Here is a 17,526-nt window from a genome sequence, read left to right on the forward strand (position 1 = left end):
TCTCTCTCCTTGCTTGCTTCCGTTGCCACCACTTAGGCCTCTGTTGCAGAAATCGCCGTAGGCGCTGAAGGGCCGCGGGATCAGGGAAGACCTTGCTGACTTGATTTGCACACTCTCCGCAGACCTGCGTGCGCAAGTTGAACAGAGACGTGCGGGAGATTGTATTTCCGCCAGCTTTGCAGCTACTCCTTGGCCCCATTAGTTTCTCAGGACGGGTCTCCCCAGCCTCGCCCGGAAGCTGAGGGGCGAAAACTCAGGGAAGCAATTACTCTTCCCTGGTGAGGCTTCTGGAGGAGCATTGATAGCGACATGATTCCGCCTGCGGCCCCATAGAGATTGGTTCCTCTGTCTTCCCCTTACAGTCGTGGTCTTTTAACTTTCCTGTGTCAGAATGAGTGACCGCTATCTAGAACAAAGGATTAGTATCAAATTTTGCGTGAAGTTGAACAAGTCTGCGAGTGAGACCCACCACCTTTTGAAAGAAGCTTATGGGGACGAAGTCATGTCAAGGGCCCGAGTTTTCGACTGGCATAAAAGATTTAAAGAAGGGCGGGAAGATGTTCGAGATGACGCCCGAAGTGGTCGTCCAGTCACCCATCGGACAGATGAAAATATCCAGAAAGTCAAGGACTTGGTTTGTTCAAACAGGCGGCTGACGGTGAGGATGATCGCCGAAGAGTTAAATTTAGATAAAGAAACCGTTAGACTCATTCTGAAAGAAAACTTGAATATGAGGAAAGTTTCTGCAAAAGTTATGTCAGGTATTTTGAAAGAGGAACCTAAACCTCGGAGATTTGACTTTCGGTCTGCTCTTTCAAAGGAAAGTAGGAAGAATAGCTCGTGTGTAAGGAAAAAGACAAGTTCTGACACGTGGACTCATCCTCAGTGTGAAGCTGGTGGGGAACTAACCCTGCCCGTACCTCATCCCCAGAACCACTACCCTGCCAGCCAGCTTCTGCAGGCTTCGTCAGCAGGCCTTCCCACCAGGACAGCTCAGGATTGGTTCACACCCTGGTGAAAGGAATGTGAGGTAGCTGAGCCTGAGCTAGAAAGCTGCCTCAGGGTTAGGCACCTTCATACGCTACTCATGCTACTCATCCGTTTTCAGCCTTTACTGCTCTTTCTCGACATTGTATGGCCCTCCTCGTTACTCTTGCTGGACTACTGGGCCATCTTCCAATTTTGAGGAACTTTTGGCTGTTGACTTAGGATACTTGCTTGTTCTCAGTTTCTTTTGCTTAACAAGTTTGGATCTCCTCACTGCCCAAATCTTAGCTTGTTGCGGCTGTCCCTGTTCCTGTGTTCTCGACATTCTGCCTCAGGGGATCATACTATTGAAAGGTGGGAACAGGACCTCCCAGAGTCCTTCTGTGCCCAAGAAGGCATATTCTTGGGAGGACCCCAAAAGAAGACCTACAATCCCAGCCTGCTTCACAGGCCGGACCTGAGGTATGGTACAGAAGGCAGTGGCATGCTGACCTAGTGAGCAATGCTAAGGGCATATCTAGCCCAAATGACTCGGTGGGAACTCCTCAGTACTTAGGGGTTGGCCACCTATACTAACCTTCTCACAGATCTATCTCTTACAGAAGAGCTGGATTTGTTTCATGAATCCTGTGCTCTTGACCCCACCATTTGGGTATCCCCTCTGCTGAAGAGGAGGATTTGGTCCTAGAAAATAGAAGCCGGGGGACTCAGGCCCAGGCTGTGATGTGTGAGGCGGGAAACTAGGTGATACTCCAGACTCTGAATTAAGGGAGCCTGCTTTCTATGCACTGATTCCCACACAGCTTCCTGTTTTTAGTAACTAATGCCAACACTGTCAGGTGGTTTTTGAGCACCTGCAGTTTTTAGAACACTGCTGGGTATTGACAGTGTAAAGGTATAAAACAGGATCACCAAGGGCTGGGTGACATGCAGGTGAGATGATTCCTGAACTGGATCCATAAGGAAAGGTGAGACAGGAGGGTAGGAAATTAGAGAAAGCTTCCCAAGCAAGGGGAATAGTATGAGGCTTTGAACCTGCATCAGTATGAAAGTGATGGCACTGTTGGCTGAAATAGCAAAGTCTGGAGGAAGATAATGCTGTTGCAGAAGATGAACAATTTGGGATGATTTGCTTTTTCTCCTCTCTCCTAACTATGCCATTGATTTATAAATTGCTCCCCTTTAATCTGCGGATAGGTTTATAAATAGCTCACTTATTTGATTATGTAGTTTTCCCATCAACACCCGCCCCCCTCAAAAAAAAAAAAAAAAAAAAACCATCTCTGCAAGTTCAAACTCCTTTATCTCTTTCTGCCTCCCTGCCAGGACTTATGGAATGGAACTTTCCCCAAGTGGATTACAAGTAATACCACATAGACTGGAAACATCTCAGAAATGCCTAATGGAGGGGCAGTGGAAGGATGGGTAGAAATAGCATTTCACAGGATTAGCCAATGTCTGTTTTATCAAAGGGTTTTTCATGTAATGGCTACTATTAGTTAACTATTAAATTAGTAAACCATATTGGTTGATAGAAGCCCAACACTTATTTAACAACGCAGTTGTGTTTAGTTCTCTTCTTTCACTATCTCTATTCCTTTCAAAAAATGACAGGTTCCCTATTAATACCTGTCAATTTTGAGGTACCCTAAAACCTAGACTTTATCCCACAAATAAAAGATCTTGTGCAAGAAAACAGCTTATAGACTTCCACCTACTTAGCCATCTGTAGACATTCCGTTTCAGGACCATTAACATCTTCCACATCAGATGAGGCTCTCATTCCCCACAAGCACTTGCCACCAGGGACACTGCACTTCGGGAACAAAGCCCCCATAGCTGGCCATTGCAACTTGGTGGCGGAACCTCATATTAATTCTTGCTAGGCTCAGTGATGATTGTTGGAGAATTGTATGCTCCTCGGCCAGGGCCAGGATCCTACAACACTATCTCTAAGCCTTATCTCCAACCTGAGAGAACTTACTTCTGGACTTATTCCTGTCCTGTGAACAGGGCTGGAGTGAGCCTTCCAAAGATGCTGGACCAAGACCATGCTGGAGCATAGGGTACCAGAAGCATTGTTGGCCCAGACAGGGTTTGGACACAGCAACTGGAAGCAGGTAATTAAGAATGTGAATTCAAATTGTTACAAGTAGCTATAATAATGAAAAGGACTTAATTTTTTACTTTAGATCATGTGCTGAGTACTAGTCAGTTCAAACCACAGTGCTATTAAAACCCATTGCCCATTTGCAAGACTTCTCAGAAAATATTAAATGAAATGATAATAGACCCTATTATGATGGCTCAGATTTGAGGAAGTAAAATTTCTGCCCTAACACTCATCCACAGCAAACTACCCATGTGTGTCTGCTCAGATTCACTAAACCCCAGGCCAGAGCACGATCTAAGAATATCCCTAGATGGGACAGTTCTCATAAAACAGTACCCCTTATGTACACACTCACCAAATCTGTTTTATTGCTGATACAAAATTTACCCTGAACTGTATCTTGCACTTCCACCTGCCCCACAGGTTTCTTGAGCTCCTGATCCTGTAGTCTCAAGAACCTACCTGTCATCATGTCCCAGGCTCTTGTCTTGGCTTTTCTCATACACCTCTGTTTATTCCCCATCAGTTTGTCTTTCTTCTCTGTTACACAGGTGCTTTGTTTTCTGGTTCAGGATCACACCTCCCTCCCTTCTGGTCAAGATTTTCCATTCAACTTACAACTCTCTCTAATTTTTGGATCCTTTTTCCAGCTCTCCACTTCAGCCCTATAGTCTTGAGCAGGAAAATTGGCCACAAGTTGCTTTCCTATCCTCAAGAAGTAGGGTGGGAGGACATGGAGGGATGTATGCTTGTTTTTGTTTTATCTAAGAGATATACTGGGAAGAAGAAAAGCTCCCTCCCACCCTAAGCCACTCCCCAGAGGCAACCAGTGTAACAAGTTTCTTAAGGAGGCAATTTAGTTATCTCTGGCATTAAGGCGTTGTGAAAGTATTTCAGAAATACAGTATCGAAATCCCATTTTCTCAGGGTAAGCTCCACCTAAATGTAGAAGATGAAGCCTGGCTCTCAGTAAGACATCAGGAAGAGAGCTGGCCTTGACTGTAATTCTCAAGCTCAACACACAGTTAATGAATCTCTTTGGCTTTCAAGCTGATTGTCCTCTACATCCCATTCTGGTTCAAAATCCACATGGAATGTTATATTCCACAGCTGAAAGTCTAGGAGAATAGATACTTTCCAGGGCAGATCATCCCAACAGTGATTTTATCTCATTCTTTCTCTGCCTATCACCTCTCCCTACCTTGCCTTCCCCTGCCCCACAGGTAACGAGCAAAAACAGAATGAAATATTCACCAATCTTTGATTTCAAAAAACATCTGAATTCTGCCCCTGGCTCTGAATCCTCATTGAAAGATTATTGTTTGGGAAAGCTCTGGCCTGCTTTCCAGAGCTTTCTTTTCAGATCCATTTCTTAGAGTTCAGATTTGCCAGTGGAGATGCCTAGATCAATCTGGGTACCAACTGAGTTGAGGACATCTAGTAAAGGACAGTGGGTACTGTTGGGGAACTGTCGGTCTCTGCATCACATACACTGCCCAGCCAGCCTGCTGTTTGAAGACCACTTTGTCAGCAAGTCTCATGAGGCTCCTTGGGATTGGGTCTCACCAGGGTCTCATGTAGCTCAATTAGCAAGAGGTTCCTTTACTGCTGGAACAAAAGGTTCATTTGCTGCTGGGACTATATATACAACCTGCGTTCTCCAACTGCTTCTTGGTTGGATAAGACTTTTCAGATTTTACCAGGCTTTACACACCATCCAAGGCAATTGTATTTATTTGCTTTAGTCTCTACCTTATCAGATTCTTGTGAATACTGTCCCAGTTGCATCACCCTTCTCTCAGTATTAATAACTAGAAATAAAAAATCTATAGTAGGAAAGTTCACTACCTCCAAGGACTCTTGGGTCTAGCGAAGGGGTCAACTTTTTCTGTAGAGGAAATGTCTTAGGATTTGTGGGCCATATAGCCTGTGTTTAACTGCTCAGCATTGCAAAAGCAGACCTAACTAATACAGAAACACATAAACATGGCTATGTCCTAATAAAACTTTATTTATGGATACTGGAATTTGAATTTCATATGGTTTTCACATGTTACAAAATACTATTTTGATTTTGTTTGATTGTTTAAAAACTTGAAAAGCCATTCTTAGATTTCTTAGCTTATACACCAGAGAAAAACAGATGGTGGGCCAGGTTTGGCCCATGGACCATAGTTTGCCTACCCTTTGTCCAATGTATATAAAGTGTGTATATAAAATGACAGATGATTGACCCCTTCCCATCAATAACGTTGTTAATGTCGTATTGATGCAGCAGTGTCTGACAGTTTACAAATGGAAATTGTGGAATATTGAAGGGAATCTTTACAATGCCAGGAGAGTGAACTAGAACTGAATGATTAACTAGTTAATTTCAACCGTATTGACTAAAAATGAGATAAACACAGATTAATATCTATATTATGCCCTTATAATATCTCAGAAACAGTTTGGGCCATACTGCAAATAGTTCTAAGTTGCAACCATGGTATTTATAATCTAGCCAGTCAAATTTCCCTTGAATCCAGGAGTGATTAACTCCTATAGCTGCTGAAAAAATGCATCTGAAAGAAGTCTGTGTTAATTCAACACGTTTTTATCAAGTGACTTTATGTGCCAGACACTGTCCTATGTGCTGGGGTGCAGCAATGGACCAAACAGACACAGGCCTTAGATCTGACAGTCTGCAATCTAATTATGTCATTATTCTTCATTTTTATAGAACTCCTCTTCCATGTGCTCACACTAACTCATTGTTCATTGAATACCCGGCAACAGGTCTGACCTTTGCCAGAGACCTCTGTGCTGCGGTCATGAAGCCTCTCCAACTGCATGAATAATTTGAGGACTATATGTTCCACTTAAATTTTATTATCCTTTAGACAGATCTGTATTGGTAGAAAAAACGCTGGCAGTGTTGGAAGTGTAAATTGGCAACAGCTTTCTGAAAAGCAATTTGGCAGTATCTATCAGGAGGTTTAAAAATGTTTATATCTTCTGATCCTCTAATTTTGCTTCTGGGACTCTTTCCTAAAGAAATAGTCTAAAATGTGGGCAGAATTTATGCTTAACAATCCAGAAGTCCAACTGTAGAAAATTGGCTAAATAAATTACAGTATGACCATACAATAGACTATTATGTAGTCATTATAATTAATGTTTATGAATAGTTAAAAGAGCATGGCAAAATGCTTATAATGTTAAATGAAAAGAGTGGTACACAGGATAGTATATATAAATCCAAAGATGTTTCTTTTTAAATGACTGAAACAGGTATGCTGACTCTGGGTGGTTGGGGTATAAGTGTTTTTTTAAAATTTTTTTGCTTCTTCTCTTTTAAAAATTTCTCCAAAATATTACCACTTTTACTATCAGAATAAAATGGTAGCACCAAAAGGTGTCAATGGAGACAGGCCAAACCTCTAGTTTGGTCCATGAACAATAAACTGGCTAGGTGGACACGGAAGCATTATGATACTGAATTGGTAGCAAGAGTGGGACAGAAGGGGAAAGGGCCTGCCAAGGAGAAGGCGAGTGACCAGAATCCCTACAGAAAAACCAAGGTGAGAGAAGTTAACCATGAGTGGCATGTTCCTGTGGCATAATCTTAGGTAAATAAAAGAACACATAAATCGAGTATGTTCTGACAATGGGAAAGGATATGGAATACTCTCCCAAGCAAAATTAACCTCATTCTTGTATTCTTTCATACAAAGTGAATATTCTCAAGATGGATTTTATCACAGTTGATTCTCTGAAGAATTCTTGAGCCTCCCATATCATTTTTTTAAGGATAGGAATGGCTTTTGATGTGCCAAGCTCTACCTCCTCCCACACTAGGACATTGAAGCAACACGGATGTACATGGGAATATTTGGTATTCCACACTGATAATTCCACAGCATGTCATTAGTCATCCTAATGTTGTAACTTGCAAAAATAAAGTTTGCAAATGTTATTTTGATGAATCTGGAATTGCTGTGCTTTTTACTGTCTGAAAAGTAATCACATCTGAAGACTAATCATGTTATGGGATTTTAAAGTGAGATATGATTTAGATAATGCCTATCCATAGATGAAATTGTTGTTATGTTGGGAAAACTTGTCCTTCATTGTTGCTTTAGCAAAGTGTTTATCATTTAAATGCCAATTATATCTCTTTGGCAAAACTTCAAATTTTCAAATGAGTATGTAAATCTTTTATAGGCATATATAGATTTGTCAAGTTGAGAGAATTCTTCAAGATCAAAGTGTAAGTCTCTTGGTCTGTAGAAAGAACAGAAGAGTGAGAGTGGGTGTTGGTACTGGCTCCTCAACCCTTGAAGCACTCCAGTTTACTCATCTGTAAAAGGAGGATAGTAACACTTGTCTCGTAGATTTATTCGTTGTATTGGTTCAAGAAATATTTGACTGCTTCTGTATATCTGACACTGTTCTAGACACTGAGAATAGAGCAATAAATGAGGCAAAAGAATAGTCCTCATCCTGAGCATACATTTAAGTGGGGGAGACAGACAAGAGCAAGAATATAGCCTGTTAGTGATTATTAGATGTGAGGCTTACTTTAAATAATGTAGATGGCACCTAGCACAAAACCTGGCATGTATGTAGTAAAGGACTCAATAGATAGTGATTTCCTTTGCTTTGTCAGTCTTCCTAATGGCTCTTGAATCTCTCTACAAAATGGCAATAATCAGCAAAAAGCCTGACCCATTGCCTTCTAGCTCTTGCCAGTTAATAAGGCCTAAACCTATTTTTCCTTAAGAAGACAAATAATTCTTACAGTTGTGTTTTGTACTTCCTGCATGGCAGATTACTCAGGGTGGTGCCTAAACACTGTTGATAGATGGCCTTTTCGGAAGCCAGTTGGCAGGGGTCTTGGCCTGGGGCTAGATGGCAGGTGTTAGGTCCACAAAGACAAATGCATGGTGTCATTGCTGTTTAGGCAGAACAGATGCAGAAACTGTAATGGCTGTTTCTGTTAAAGATGTATGTCCTGTTCCCAAAGCTGGTGAACTGGGCAAAGTTTGCATTTTTATGGGCGGCCAAGGCATTGACAGAAAGCCAGGAAAAAGAGGGTTTAATGCTTTATGGTATGTTTATATTTCTGCCCCTTTGTGGGAATTTTGCAAGGTTCAGGAATGTTGGGAAACAGCAGCCGATAGTTCACCCCTAGGGTTCAGGCATTTCACCAGACCCATTTCTCTGCCTCATCTTCCTCCAGGAACATCCAGTGGACTTTCATGCACTGAATTCCTTCTTCAGGTCTGAGCCTGTGTGAAGCACAGAGGGTTGGGCCCTTGCCCTTAGGCTGTGCCCAGCCTCATGGCATAGGAAAAGGGCCAGAGGTAGAGAGACCGCTAAGAATGGGCTCCCACCTTAGACTGTCCATCTTTCCCAAAAAATAGCTGTAAGTAACAAAATTTTATAAAGAATTTGGGACAGGAAAAAAAAAGAATAATAATTTGGGACAGAAAGTTAGAATGATCACACATAGGGTGATTGTGGAAATGAGAAAGTAGAGGTATAAAAAGGCAAAACACAGAGAGCAATGGTAACTGGCCTGCTGGTTATTACTATCCCCAAGATGCGGTGTGAAATTTTACCTTTCAGAAGAAACTGGATGTCAGGCTGTGGGCTAGTATCCCTGTACCTTGCTTTAAGAACCTAATAAGTGAAAATTCAGAATTACAACTCCGCTTAGATGAGGAAATTGGCCCAGGGAGGTTGAGTGATTTTTCTTGAATCACACATCTAGCTAGTGGTGGAGCCAGGATAATAAGGCTGAATTTCACTCAGCCCAGTGAGTTTTTTTCCATTACTCCACTGGTAATAATTGCCTTTACTAATGTGTACATTGGTAAGATATCTTTAAAACAGCACTCAACCTCACATTTGATAAATATGATTTACCAACAGTTGATTTACATGCAATTTTTAGGAAACATATTTATAGCATAGAAGTAGGACAAAGGCTTTTCCAAGCTTCCTTGGGGGTATCCAGGCCCTCTGGTCCTCCTTCCAGAGGTGTATATTCATAAGTAGATGCTGGCATTCTGTCATTCATTTTTTCCAGATGTCCTTCCCAAGTGGTAGGTTAGGTTTTATGTTTTTAATATTTCTCATATATATTTTTAAAATCTGGGCACATAAATCCTAATGAAGTTCTCAACTATCTCCTCTCTGCTGTATCAAATTCCCGGATATGTTTATATTTATGACACGGTGTCTGAAGGCATGAATGCTATCACATCATTAGGGTTTATATTCCCAAGCCATAGACTTATGTTTCTAGATGTTCTGAAAATTCTTTACACTTCACTTGTAAATGCCACTATACTGTGCCATGACATTTCCATAGTAACACATATTTCAAACAGGAAAACAGAGGAAGCCCAAGAAAAGGGAAGTAGGCTTCAAATGAAAAAAAAAAAATCATTAAAAACAATAGAATACATCAGATGGGGAAGAGAGGTGTAAATTCTGGTTTGGTGTGCTCTAAGAACAGAATGTCCTGCCGACCCACCTTAGGGACATGCAGTAGCCACCACCCAAGTGGCCTAATCATGGAATCACACTTCTTGGACCCTCACATTCAGTGAGGTCCATGTCATTACCTGAACATTTCTTCGTATTCCTTACTGCAACCAGATTGAAGTGGTTACCCACCTATCACCTCACTGTCCTGAAGCCCATCCCGTACACTGCTGCACATGTGCTGTATGGTTTAGAGTTTGCTGAAAATGAGGCTTTTGGACTCAAGCTTTTTGAGCTTCCTTAGGTCACACCCTCTGTGTGCAATCCCTCACTGCTGCCATCTATCAAGCAAATTCCTACTCGGCACTCAAGACTTAACCTTACCATTGCTGTTCTCTACAATGGCAAACCGGCCACCCTCAGTGTACATACACACTCTTAAGTCAAAGAAACTTTAACACTTAATTGAACTTAATTGTTTGCAGAATGTTTTTTCTCCCTCAACAGCCTATGAACTCAAAAGTGAAGACCATATCTGATTATTCTCTGTATTCCTTACATCCAGAATAAAGCTTGCCTACATTGTTCAATAAATGTTTGAGAGATGAATAAAAGAATAGACTTTTATGGTAATTTTTTTATTGTGGCAAACTTCATATAACAAAATTCACCATTTTAACCATTTTAAAGTGTACATTTCAGTGACAGTGTATTCACAGTGTTGTACAGTCACACCACTGTCTACTTCTAGAATATTTTCATCACTCCGAAAGGAAATCTCATGTCCATTAAGCAGATACTCCCCATTCACCTATTACCCCAAGCCCCTGGCAACCACTAATCAACTTTCTGTCTCTACAGATTTGCTTAGTCTGAATTTTTAATACAAAAGTAATCATGTAATACATGGCCTATGTGTCTGGCTTCCTTCAATTAGCATAGTATTTTCAAGATTCATCCATGTTGTAGCATGGATAAGTATGTCATTCCTTTTTATGGCTAAATAATATTCTATTGTATTGATATAACGCATTTTGTTGATCCATTCATCTGTCAATATACATTTGTGTTTCTACCTTTTGACTATTATGAATAGTGTTGATATAAATGTGTATGTGTACATATTTTTGTTTGAACATCTGTGTTTAATTCTCCTGGGTACATACCTACGAATGGAATTGCTTGGTTATATGGTTATTCTGTGTTTAACTTATTGAGGAATTTTTTGCCAATTTTACATTCTCAGCAGCAATGTATGAAGTGAGGGTCCACGTTCTCCATGTTTTTGTCACCAATTACTATTTTCTCTTGATATATATATATATATAAATATCCATCCTAGTGAATGTGAAGTAGAATGTCTTCGTGGTTTTGATTTGCATTTCCCTAATAACTAATGATGTCAAGCATGTTGTGGTGACCTTTCTGGCCTTGTGTATATCTTTGGAGAGGTATCTCTTATACACGCTGTTTGCCCACTTTTTATTTGGGTTGTCTTTGTTGTTGAGCTGAAAGAGCTCTTTATATATTCTGGATACTAGACCTTTATCTGATGTATGATTTTGCAAATATTTTCTGCCATTCTGTGGATTGTCTTTTCATTTTCTTGATAGTGTCCTTTGATACAGAAAAGTTTTAATTTTGAGGAAGTCCAATTTATTTATTTGTATTTTTTTTGGTTGCTTTGTGCTAAGAAACTAGTGCCAGATTCAAAGTCATAAAGATCCCTATGTTTTCTCCCCAAAATTTTATAGTTTTAGCTATTATATTTAGATCTTTGATCCATTTTGAGTTTGTTTTTGTATATGGTATGAGATAAGTGCCCTACTTCATTCTTCTGCATGTTGATCTCCAGTTATTCCTGCACCATTTATTGAAGAGATTCTTCTTTTCCCATTGTCACATCTGTTTTTGAAAGATATTTTCAAATTGTAAGTTGAAATTTTTTTTTCTGTACATTGAAGTTTTTGCTTCAATGTTCTGGCTTACATTATTTCTGTTGTAACTCTTATTTTTGTTTCTCTATATGTACTGTTTACTCTTTTGCTGCTCTTAAGACTTCTTCTGTATTACTAACTTTAGCAATTTGATTTTATATGCCCTGGTATAGTATTTTTTGTGTTTCTTGTGCTTGGGGCTCATTGAGCTTCTTAGATTTGTAGGCCTGAACTTTTCATGAAAGTTGGAAAATTTATGGACATTATTTCTTCAAATATTTTCTCTGTCCTTCCCTCCTTTATTGACTCCAATTACCTGTATAGTAGGCCACTTGACGTTGTCCCACAGCTCACTGATACTCTGGTCAATTTTTTTCCTTTTCTTCTCTTTCTTTTCGTTTCTATTGCTGTATCCCCAAATTTACTAATGCTTTCTTCTGAAATGTCTACTCTATTTTAATCTCATTTTGCATATTCTTCATCTCAAATACAGTGGTTTCCATCTCAAAAAAAATGAGTTTTTAAAACATATTTTTTATTTTGGAATAATTTTAGATTTACAGAAAATTTGTAAAAGATAGTACTGAGCATTCCCAAATGCCCCTCATCCAGTTTTAGTTTCTCCCAATGTTATCTTACTGTGGTGCATGTATTTATACCAAAACTAAAATACCAACTTATGTGCATGACTATTAATGAAACCCCACACTTTGTACAGATTTCAAAAGCTTTTCCAATAATGTCTTTTTTTATGTTCCAGGAATCTATAAGATATCAGACCTCATTTACTTGTTATATCTTGTTAGTCTCTTCTGACTCATGACGATTTCTTAGTCTTACCTTGTTTTTCATGACCTTGAATTTTTTTTTAAGATTTATTTGTTTATTTGTCAGAGAGAGAAAGAGCACAAGCAAGGAAAATGGCAGGCAGAGGGAGAGAGGAAAAGCAGGCTCCCTGCTGAGCAGAGAGCCTGATGCAGGGCTCGATCCCAGGACCCTGGGATCATGACCTCAGCTAAAGGCGGATGCTTAACAGACTGAGCCACCCAGATACCCTATGAGTTTGTTTTAAGGAGCACTAGTCATATATGTTATAGAGTATCCCTTAATTCGGGTTTGTCTGATGTTTTTCTCATGATTAGACTGGGGTTACGGGTTTTAAGAAAGAAGAAAAGGTAAAGTGTTCTTGTTATTGTATCAAGTTAGGGGACACATGATACCCACATGACATCATGGGTGACCGTCACTTTAATCATTTGATTAAGGTAGTTTTGATAGATTTTTCTACTGTGAAGACCATTTTTCCCTTTCCATACTCTATTCTTTGGAAGCAAGTCACCCAGTTCACCCCACCTCAAGGGAAGGGGAATGATTAAGTTCCATCCACTTCCTGCAAAGAGAGAGTATCTGCATGTTATTTGGAATTCTGTATGGAATAACTACCTTTCTCCTCATTTTATTTATTCAGTCAGTTATTGATATCATTTTGGATGTGTGTATACTTATTTGCCATTTTGCATTATACCCCAAAGCTATATTATTTACTTTGTTGCTCATATTGTTCCAGTTTTGGCCATTGGATGCTCTTTCAGGTTGGCTTCTTTGTCTCTTCAACGTATTCCCATTCTTTTGTTTTTGAACACTTCTTCCTTTCTTTCTAGTACTGCTGCATGCTCCAGAATCATCTTGTATTTTCCTGTTCTAGATCTGCAGTCAAACATTTCTTCAAAGAACTCCGTTTCCTTTCATTGGAGAATGGTATTTAGAAACCAAGATATGGGCAGTGAGTGTGTTTGTTGCTATTGTGACTTTGATGATTTTTGCATCTTCTATGTCTCTAACAATCTTTTCTAAGCTTTTTGATCACATGGAATACAGTTGTTACTGTTTTAATATTTTTAGCTATCCATTCTACCTATCTTGATCAGTTTCAGTTGAACAATTTTGAACTTTTGGAAATAGCTTTTGGCTATTACCTTTAAATATTAGGTAGAGGGACGCCTGGGTGGCACATTGGTTGAGCTTAATGCCTTCAGCTCAGGGCATTATCCCAGAGTTCCAGGACCGAGTCCCATATCGGGCTCCTTGCATGGAGCCTGCTTCTCCTGTCTCTGCCTCTTTCTCTGCCTCTGTGTCTCTCATGAATGATAAATAAAATCTTTATTAAAAATTTTTTAAAAATAAACATTAGGTAGAACCAGAGCAACATTAGTCTAGGGCTAAATGTGCCTCACTATTGTGGCAAAGCTCATCTAATGCCTTGTGAAATATACCTCCCCCTCTGAATGTTGAGAATAGGAACTGGACCTGGGTAATCTTTGGGAATTGTTCCTTCTGCTTCCTTTGGATGGTTCTCTCTGGTCTCAGGTATTTTCCTCACATGCATGCTGAAGACTAAAGGGGGAACCTCAGCAGATAGCCAGAGCTTTCTTTTTGTGCGGCTTTCTTCTCTTTGGCACTCTTCCCTGCCACCTTGACCTCCCCAGACTCGTAGCTCCATCTCTTCAACTCAGGAAAACTGCTGGGTTCCACCTGGGTTTACTCTCTCAGCATTATAGCCTAGAAACCCTCTCTAGGAGGTAAGTAGGGACAACCATAGGGTTCACCTCACTTGTTCTCTGTGTCTCAGGGATCACTGTTTTAAGTTGCTTGATATCCAATGCCTTAAAAATCACTGTTTCATATGTTTTGTCCAGATTTGTAGCTGCTTTGAGTAGGGAGGTAAGTATAGTCCCTATTACTACATCTTGGCCAGAAGCCGTAATATAAACATAGGAAATTAATAGAGCCAGGGGCTATGATTAGCACACCCGCATGCATATATAAGACTTAAAGAGGTAATGTTGTATCATGGTTAAGAATATAGACTCTGGAACCAAATTGCCTGGGTACACATTCTGGCTTACCATCTTACTGCCTGTATACTCTGGGTCAATTATATAACCTTTCTGGGCCTCAATTTCATCATTTTAAAATGGGGCCTATAATGGTCATATTTCATTGGCATGAGAGGGGATTAAATAGATTAAAATATATAAAACATTTGGAGCAGTGCTTGGTTCAAAATGAATATTCAATAAATATGAGTTATTTATATACTTGTTAAAAGCAGCCAACAAGGATGCCTGGGTGGCTCAGTTGGTTAAGCCACTACCTTTGGGGTCCTGGGATCAAGCTCTGCATTGGGCTCCTTACTCAGCAGGGAGCCTACTTCTCCCTCTGCCTGCTTGTGCTCTCTCTCTCTGTCAAATAAATAAATAAAATCTTTAAAAAGAAAAAAGTGGCCAGCAAATTTGACTGCGAGCTTCCTAATGACCCTAACAAAGTGGAAATATCAGTTACCTGATTCAGTGTCCATAAAATATATACAAATTGGTTGGACATGGCTGGCCCTGGTGGCTCAGCGGTTTAGAGCCACCTTCAGCCCAGGGTGTGAACCTGGAGTCCCAGGATCAAGTCCCACGTTGGGTTTCCTGCTTGGAACCTGCTTCTCCTTCTGCCTGTGCCTGTGCCTCTTTCTCTCTGTGTCTCTCATGGATAAATAAATAAAATCTTAAAAAAAACAAACAAATTGGTTGGACAGGAGAAATACATATTTCATACTATTTCCCCTCAAGATTCCTCATAAATAGAATACCGTATGTGCCTAGAATGATATACCAGCCAGAGTTTCCTAGGATTTTGTCCCTCCAAATAGCCAATAACTTCACACTAGAGCTCAGTGTAGTAAAAGTGCTTCCACTGTGCCTGAAGTATCACAAAACCTTTAGTCTGGCTTAATCCAAAGATAAAATTTATAGCATCAAAATGAAACTACTGAACCACATGTCATTTGGGCAATTCTCCATAGACAGAGAGGGGGTCAATTAGGAGACAATTATAGTGGTTCAGGGAAGAGGCAACTAAAGCCTGAGCCAAGAACTAGCTAAGGATGAAGAAAGGGGATTGGCACAGAACCAACCCACTGTACTGTGAGAATCCACAAATTCTGGCAATTGACTCAGTGTGCAGCAACAGGGAGATGGAACTTTCGAAGCTAGGAGTGTGTGTATGGAAAGATGCAAAGGAAAAGTTTGACTATTATGTTCTTCAAACCTTCTATAGCCTTACAAATATTTCGCCAGCTTAATCAGCTACTGAGGGAGAGGTGTTAAAAATTCTCTCTATGTGGATTTGTCCATTTCTCTTCATAATCTTCATAATGTTTGGAGGCAGTGTTTCTAGTTGGTACAGAGAGGTTCTGGATCATATCTTCCTGATGAACTGTCCCTTTTGTCACTAAAGTATATGACTGTATCTCTAATAATGCTTTTTGCCTTAAAATCTATTATTATTGCAATTACTTCCCTTAGTGTTTACCCAGTGTATTTCCCCCCAGCCTTTTAACATTTCTGGGTCACTACTTTATGAATGTATTCTTTAAATCAACATATAGCTGGAAAAATAAAAACATATAGCTGGATTTTTTTAAAAATCTGAGAATCTTTGCCTTTTCTGAGTCATGTTTCTATTTCTCATTATGATGATATATTGGGAATTTTCTCCATTGTTTTGTTTTGTTTACCATGTGCTTGCTTTATGCTTTTGTCCTGCCATCTTTGGTTTAGTTGTTTTCTTAACTCTCTTTTTATTCTCGTGAGTGGTCTGGAAGTTATACATTCTAATTCTGTTTCTTCAGTGGGTATTCTTACATTATTAACATGCATACTTAACATTTTTAAATTACCACTAGCTCTAGCTCATTGTGAAGATTCCAGGATCCTTAGAATTATTTAGTTCTGGTCTCCACCCCCTTCTATCTTCCAAGTAATTTGAGTTTTAGTGTTTTAGTTCTAACCTACTTTTAAACACCCTCCCCTCCCCATCAGATGATTTAACAGTCAGTATTTATTTAGATTTACAAGCCAGTCTATTGATTTCTTTGCCTACTTTTCTTTGGTCCCTTTTCTTTGTTGAAATATAATTCATGAGGCACCTGGGTGACACAGTTAAGCATCTGACTCTTGGTTTCAGCTCAGATCTGATCTCAGGATTATGAGATCAAGCTCCGCATCCAGCTCCACTCTCAGCACAGAGTCTGCTTGAGTTTCTCTCTCCCTCTCTCTCTGTCCTTACTCCACCCCCACCCTCGTTCTCTCTCTCTCTGTCTCTCTCAAATAAATAAATCTTAGGGGCCCCTGGGTGGCTCAGTTGGTTAAGCATCTGCCTTTGGCTCAGGTCATGATCCTGGGTCCTAGGACTGAGCTCCGTGTCGGGCTCCCTGCTCAGCAGAGCGTCTGCTTCTCTCTCTCTCTCCTCCTGCTCATGCTCTCTCTCTCTTTCTCTCTCAAATAAATAAATACAATCTTAAAAAAAAACAACAACAACAACAGTTTTTAGGGGCGCCTGGGTGGCTCAATCAGTTAAGCATCTCCCTTCAGCTCAGTCATGATCCCAGGGTCTGGGATGAAGCCCCACATCAGGCTCCCAGCTCAGTAGGAAGTCTGCTTCTCTCTCTCTCCCCCTCTGCTTTGCTTTCTCTCTTTCTCCCCCCACTCTTTTTTTTTTTTTTTTTTTTAGATTTTATTTATTCATGAGAGACACAGAGAGAGAGGCAGAGACACAGGCAGAGGGAGAAGCAGGCTCCATTCAGGGAGCCAGACGTGGGACTCGATCCTGGGTCTCCAGGATCATGCCCTGGGCTGCAGGCAGCGCTAAACCGCTGTGCCACCAGGGCTGCCCATCCCCCCACTCTTTTTAAAAGATTTTATTTATTTATTTGAGAGGGAGAAGCAGACTCCCCTGCTGAACAGGGAACCCAATGTGGAGCTTGACTCCAGGACCCTGAGATCATGACTTGAGCCAAAGGCAGATGCTTAACCAGTTGAGCCATCCAGGTGCCCCCATCTCTCTCTCTTTTAAATAAATAAATGAAAATTTAAAAATCTTCAAAAAAAAAGTAAAAGATAAAGGTTTTAAAAATAAATCTTTAAAATATATATTTGTAATTCACAATGAAATTCACCCTCTTTA

General features: G+C 40.2%; 2 protein-coding genes across 8 annotated transcripts in view; both read left to right on the forward strand.

Moving 5' to 3' along the window:
* Positions 1–391: 391 nt before the first annotated feature.
* On the forward strand, positions 392–7,068 carry GVQW3 (GVQW motif containing 3). Of its 5 annotated transcripts, none has more exons than XM_072794705.1 (3): positions 392–1,449; positions 3,001–3,107; positions 4,324–7,068. In XM_072794705.1, the coding sequence occupies exon 1, from the start codon at positions 392–394 to the stop codon at positions 1,016–1,018; it is 627 nt and encodes a 208-aa protein (XP_072650806.1). In that variant the 3' UTR covers positions 1,019–1,449; positions 3,001–3,107; positions 4,324–7,068. The 5 variants fall into 5 exon arrangements, with proteins under 5 accessions (XP_072650806.1, XP_072650807.1, XP_072650808.1 ...); XM_072794706.1 differs by having other exon boundaries at positions 5,823–7,068; XM_072794707.1 differs by having other exon boundaries at positions 5,879–7,068.
* The window catches only part of EMSY (EMSY transcriptional repressor, BRCA2 interacting), a 142,292-nt gene continuing 127,764 nt past the window's right edge, over positions 2,999–17,526 (forward strand). For all 3 annotated transcript variants that reach the window (XM_072794693.1, XM_072794695.1, XM_072794694.1), the window contains exon 1: positions 2,999–3,107. In XM_072794693.1, coding sequence (XP_072650794.1) covers positions 3,039–3,107 — 69 coding nt within the window. In that variant the 5' untranslated portion in view covers positions 2,999–3,038. The remainder of the gene's footprint in view (positions 3,108–17,526) is intronic.

Source organism: Canis lupus, chromosome 23 (genome assembly GCF_048164855.1).
Source record: "Canis lupus baileyi chromosome 23, mCanLup2.hap1, whole genome shotgun sequence".
NCBI lineage: Eukaryota > Metazoa > Chordata > Mammalia > Carnivora > Canidae > Canis > Canis lupus.

Coding starts and splice junctions, on each gene's coding strand:
- GVQW3 (XM_072794705.1), top strand. CDS start 392: ATGAGTGACCGCTATCTAGAACAAAGGATTAGTATCAAATTTTGCGTG.